Raw genomic sequence first — 5,639 nt, 5'->3', positions numbered from 1 at the left:
CCCTAGGTCTGGGAATAAGTTAAGGCACAGAATAGGGGTAGGGCACTGTTTCGGGCCTAGTGGGGAACCAGACCCACACATCCCCAACTTCCTAAGCAAACTCCCGAGAGGCCTGGGGCCGTCTTGTGAGATGAGAGTCCAAAGGGTGTCCTGACGGACGAGGGCAGGCGGGGGTCGCCCCCACTGACGCCCTGGCCTGGCGACGCTCACTTCTCGAAGTAGGGCAGGTAGAAAAAGTGGAAGCCGCCGTGGCCTTTCAAGGCGCAGCAGATGAAGATCACGTGGTAGACTGGGGGGGTGGAGCGTGTAGACAGTCAGTGGCGAGGCCCCGCCCACCATGTCCCACCCCCTCCCACAGGCCCCTTCCTGACTCGCTCCCGCCTCCCCCCTTCTCCGCCCCGCCCACCAGGCCCCTTCCTGACTCGCTCCCGCCCCTCAAGGCCCCTCCCCTCCCCTTAGCCACTCCCACCAGCCAATGTTCCCCCCCTCGCTCCCGCTCCTCAGGGCCCCGCCCCTCTTCTAGCCCCGTCCACCAGACACCTTCCTCCCAGACTCGCTCCCGCCCCTTCTCTTAGCCGCGCCCACCAGCCAATTTCTTCCCTGACTCGCTCCCGCCCCTCCCCTTAGCCACGCCCACCAGCCAATTTCTTCCCTGCTCGTTCCCGCCCCTCAGGGCCCCTCCCACCATGCCCCTTCCTCCTTGATTTGCTCCCGCCCCTCTTCTTAGCCGCGCCCACCAGCCAATTTCCTCCCTGACTCGCTCCCGCCCCTCCCCTCAGGGCCCCGCCCACCATACCCCTTCCTCCCTGATTCGCTCCCGCCCCTCCTCTTAGCCGCGCCCACCAGCCAATTTCCTCCCTGACTCGCTCCCGCCCCTCTCCTCGGGGCCCCGCCTCAACTCCTCGCCCCGCCCGCCCGCACCTCCAGGGACCAACAACAGGAAGCCGGGCACGAAAAAGATGGCGCTGGAGACACCTGCGGGAGGAAGGGGAGGGTCTGGGTACAGCCAGGGAGTCTGGGAGGGGTTGAAGGAGGTGACTGCCCGCCCCCACCCGTTCCAGAAGGTAAAGGGTGTCTAGGACGCACAGGGTCAAGAGGCGAGTGTCGGCCCCGCTGTGCAGGTCGTAGGATAGGCAGCTCACCTGGAGAGGGGGACACCTCCAGTCCCACGCCGATCAGGATAAGCACTGCACACAGACGGAAGCATGGGGTGAGAGGAAGTGGGGGTACGGGCATCCTCCAGCCCTAACGCGATGCAGGCCCGAGGAATGGTCACCACCCCCCTCCTCCTTCCCTGTGGATCCGCCCTTGACCCCTCCAAGCAGAGCCACAGACTCTGGGGAAGGCCTTTGATGGAGGGTGTGTCCATATATTCACTCAAACATTTGTGGAACACCTACTGGGGGCGTAGTAGATTAAGTGTTGGGGTTGCTAACTGAAAGGCTAGCAGTTCAAATCCACCACTGCTCTTTTCTCACTTAGGGTGGCAGTGTGGGAGCCCCTCATCAGCCCAGGGGTGTAAGGAGGGGATTCCTGGAAACAGTGATGTTTAACCTGAGACCAGAAGGTTGAGGAGCAGCAGCACACAATGGTGTTGGTGGTGGTACGAAATCAAACCCACCACACACTGACATACTATCATCAGCTGACTGAGTGAATCTGGGGGAACAGTGCCCTACTTTCTTCCTTGGAACAGCTGGTGGATTCAAACTAGCAAACTGAAAGTTAGCAGCCATACACAAAACACACCAAACCAAAAACCCAAACTCAACTCACTGCCCTGGTTCTGATCCATGGCAACCCTTTGTCAGGTCTCTGAGTCTGGATCTTTCTGGGAGAGTACCCATCCTTCTCCTGAGGAGTAGCTGGTGGATTCAAACCGCCAACCATCTGGTTGGCAGCTCCACACATAATACACTATGCCACTGGGTTCTCTACCAAGAGTACTAGCAGTTCGCCTTTCTTGGCCCCTTATTAGGGAGGACATCCAGGCACTGGGCTGGAGGTCACGTGTACTGATGTATGGGCTATCACCTGACTGAGACAAGCGTGACATGACTCCTGTTTCACCAAACCACATCCTGGCCTGGTCCAGCAGAGAGGCAGAACTTTTCAAACTGAGGGAGGCAAATGTATGGCAAAGACTTGGGGTCCAGTGGGACTCAGCCTTTTTGGAGCTTTGGCACTCGGCGAGACTGGAGAGGCAGAGAGTCCGTGGGGGACTGTAAGCCCCAGGAGGGATGTGACTGTGGCATTAGAGGTGGCAGCCAGGCTATGGGTGGATCCACTCTTCAGACCCAGAGAGTCTGGGTCTCCAGGGAGACGGGATTGGGGAGCCAGACTTTCGGCTATTTGTGCAGTTTTGTGTGGAGGCTGTAAACCTCATGAACTGTCCTGTGGTTGCTGTGCTGCTTAGAGCTGGCACTTACATCTAATCCTGCTTTAAGGCTATGGGTTCTGCACCCTCAATGGGTGCATGTCTCTACACTAAAATCTGCTAAAGCTGGAACCTGGACAAGGCAGAAACCTACCAGTGATGGAAAATGCAGATCTTTTCCACTAAGATGGACGACAGAGAGGTGGTAAGCTTGCACCAACAAAGGTGGAAAACTTGTAAGAGTTGAAAAAGTTGGGCAGTCCCGTGGAGTTCAGGCTCTCTCTGGCTTCGCTATAGTTTCTACAAAGGCCTGGCTAGCTCACTTAAGTCTCAGTGTCCCAATCTGCAGAGCCCTGAACTCCCACACCCAGTGCCATGAATTCTGACTTGCAGCAGCCCTGGAGGGCAGAGGAGAGCCTCCTCATGGCTGTCAATCTTTTTGGAAGTAGACTGCTTGTCTTTTTCCAGAGAAGTCGCTGATGGGTTTGAACCACAGACCTTTCCGTTAGCAGTTCAAGTCTTTAACCACTGCACCACCAGGACTCCTTCCCCATGTGCAGGGTGGGGAGAAGACAACTGCCCTGTACCTCTGGTGGCACAGTGGGTAAAGGGCTAGACTGCCAGTCAGGAAGTCAGCAGTTTGAATCTAGCAGTTACTGCACGAGGAAGGTGGACAGTGTCGTCCTGTACAGACGGACAACCTCACGGACCTGATGGCAGACTGCCACTGGCTGGAATGGACTCAGCGGCTGTAGGCTGTGCTGGGTTTGGTACATGGCCCCCAGCAGACGCAGCACACGGCAGCTGTTTAGTGTCTGCTCAGTCTAAACAATCACCAGGTGAACTGGACGCTCTTCGAGAGCAGCCTCTACCTCTCTTCTCCTGTTACATTCCTAGGGTTGAAAAAGGCTCCTGGAATAGCAGCAGACTGTGCAGACTGAATGATAAATAAGCTAAGTTTTTGAAAAGGAAAAGTCCAAGGCTTTTTGGAGCTGAGCCAGGTCCCACTTCTTATGTCTGATTTCCCAGCTGTGTAATCAGGAGTTGAGGCCTGGCCCTCTTGGTTTATCTATGAAATGGGTGTTGTGATGCCAGCCACCTGCCTTCCCAGGGTTCATTAGGAGTGCACAGAGCTGCATTATAGGAGGGTGGGATGTCATAGGAGGCGTTAGGGGTCCCAGGGCACTCACCCAGCCCCAACAGCAGGAGCAGGAAGGAGGCCAGCACCACCCGGCGATTCTTCTGGATCAGAGAATGCTGGACCCAGCTGGGTGGCAAGAGGCAGGAAGGCTATGAGAGGGCTGTGGGGGGCACCAAGGGCCTGGGGCTGGGGAAGCCCTCACCTGCAGCAAGTGTTGGAGGAGTTCTGGGTGCTGGTGCTGCTGAAGGACCACTGGGAACTTCGGATGGAGGTTTGGGTTGAATCCCTGCAGGGAAGGGCATCCAGTGAGGGAACAGAGGGGCCACGAGGGCACATCTAGAGCATCCAGCAGAATATGGGGCAGGGTGTTCAGCAGGACAGGCAGCTCTCAGAGGGGACAGGGTGAGAGAGATGGGATGCAGGGTGCAGCACTTAGTGGGGTTGCTGAAAGGCCAAGAGCCAAAGGCACAGGGCTGGGGTAGAGGGTGGGTCCCCACCTGGCCCTGACCTGGTGCCGACTCCCCCATCTGGTTGCGGTGAGGCTGGGGCTCCATCCTCATCATTCTCCAGGTTCTGTTCCAGAACACGGGGCTCAGGAGGGTTGCCAGGTCAGCCCTTCCCCACTCCGGGCGGGGTGGGGGTGGGGAGGAGGCCCACACAGCTGTTTGCGCTTGACAGCTGCTGGTCTCCACCCTCACCCTCCCAGCAGAACGGGTTTGGTGATTCACAGAAACCGAAACCCAAGTGGGAGGTGGGTGCTAGGGGCTTTGGGACACAAGTCTCCCAAGTTTGGGGGTTCAGGTAAAGTGCAGAATGTTTCAGGAGTCCAGAGGAGGGGTTTTGTTTTCAGGGTACAGGGTTTGGACAGGTTCAGGGTTCTCAGGACTGGAGCACAGACTTTCTGGTCGGGTCGCCAAGAAAAGGGTCCTGGGCTAGTGGAGATCTCCAGGGGAAATGGGGATTCCAGGGTTAGTGGAAGTCAGAGGATAAGCGAGGAGTTGTTCTATGTGGGGGAACCTTCCAGCTCTGGGGGAAGAAAGGGGACCCAGGTTCCCAGTAGCTCATCTGGTGCGGGGCAGAAGGAATACCGCTGAGGATGAACAAGGCTCAGATTGGGGAGTAAGACAAGGCTTTTCCAAGCCTCGTGGGGTCCCCAGTAGGAAACTAAGCCCTGGGTCTGGGTTGGCTAATGCTGGCTTGGGACTGAAGTCTGAACTGGAGGGTTTGTCTCTCGCTACTGCTAGGATCGCCAGGCAGATTCTTCCTGTAGACAGGGTTCTGTGGGTCCCTCCAGGGGTCCAGCCCGGTAGGGCAGGGGCGAGGTGGGCCGGGCTGTTCACCTGGTAGCGTAGCCGGGACTGCTTGTCCTCATCGGCCACTTCGAACCGAGTCCGGCGCTCGAAGTGCAGGGGTCCGAATCTGGCGACCCCGCTGGGCTCGGGAGCAGGGCCTGTGTCCTCCAGGGACAGTTCAAAGGCGTCATCGATGCTGAACTGGGGCCGGGAGGCCCTCATGGCCCCGGCCCGCTCAGGAGCCCAGCGCCGCCGCCATCCACGCCGCCTGCCCCTAGTCGCCGCGGCCCCGCCTCTAGCCCCGCAACCAAATCCCGCCCAGCTACAGGCCCCGCCCCCGTCTAGCGCGTGCAGTCGAGGCTCCGCCCCCGCCAGCCGCGGTAGACCAGAGAGGCCGAGCGCCGAGCCGGCTGGTCGCCTTCCAGAGCCGATTGCGCCGGCGTGCTGCGCCGCCCAGCGGCCTCCTCGACGAGCGACAGGAGGTGCTGCTTTCCGGCGCCACCCCCCTGTCCGCCTGCGGGGCGCCGGCCACCCAGCCGGATGTGGGGCCAGCGGGGCCTCCGCTGTTGCCGTTCCACCTTTTCTACTCGGCCCTGCGAGAGAGCAGGGCTCACCTCGTCTTGTTGAGGTGGAAACTGGCTCATCGAGCTTTTATGATCTTTCAAAACAAACCTGATCCTTTTCTCCGTTCACCTTTTCAGTATCACTTTTTAAGTTGGCTACTCGGTCACTCCTCTGCTTACATTACTCTGAGTTCGGATAAAGGTCCTTGCTGGCGCCGGGGTTAAAGAGTTTGGATGCTGAGCAAAAGATCTACTCATCGCTATCA

The 5,639-nt window shown here is 58.5% G+C and overlaps 1 protein-coding gene across 3 annotated transcripts; it reads right to left on the bottom strand.

Annotated features, from left to right (window-relative positions):
• Window positions 1-206: 206 nt before the first annotated feature.
• Window positions 207-5,110, bottom strand: TMEM134 (transmembrane protein 134). 3 transcript variants are annotated; one of them, XM_006893254.1, is made up of 7 exons: window positions 4,859-5,110; window positions 4,027-4,091; window positions 3,721-3,777; window positions 3,568-3,644; window positions 1,143-1,187; window positions 922-975; window positions 207-289 (listed from the first exon to the last, which is right to left on the bottom strand). In XM_006893254.1, the coding sequence occupies exons 1-7, from the start codon at window positions 5,030-5,032 to the stop codon at window positions 207-209; spliced, it is 555 nt and encodes a 184-aa protein (XP_006893316.1). In that variant the 5' UTR covers window positions 5,033-5,110. The 3 variants fall into 3 exon arrangements, with proteins under 3 accessions (XP_006893316.1, XP_006893315.1, XP_006893317.1); XM_006893253.1 differs by having other exon boundaries at window positions 3,721-3,804; window positions 4,859-5,032; XM_006893255.1 differs by lacking the exon at window positions 1,143-1,187 and having other exon boundaries at window positions 3,721-3,804; window positions 4,859-5,063.
• Between the last annotated feature and the right edge of the window lie 529 nt (window positions 5,111-5,639).

Source organism: Elephantulus edwardii, unplaced genomic scaffold, assembly GCF_000299155.1.
Source record: "Elephantulus edwardii isolate Elephantulus edwardi_28Jun2011 unplaced genomic scaffold, EleEdw1.0 scaffold00126, whole genome shotgun sequence".
Lineage (NCBI taxonomy): Eukaryota > Metazoa > Chordata > Mammalia > Macroscelidea > Macroscelididae > Elephantulus > Elephantulus edwardii.
The sequence above is the reverse complement of the archived record's forward strand: the minus strand, read 5'-3'. Positions and strand labels throughout refer to the sequence as shown.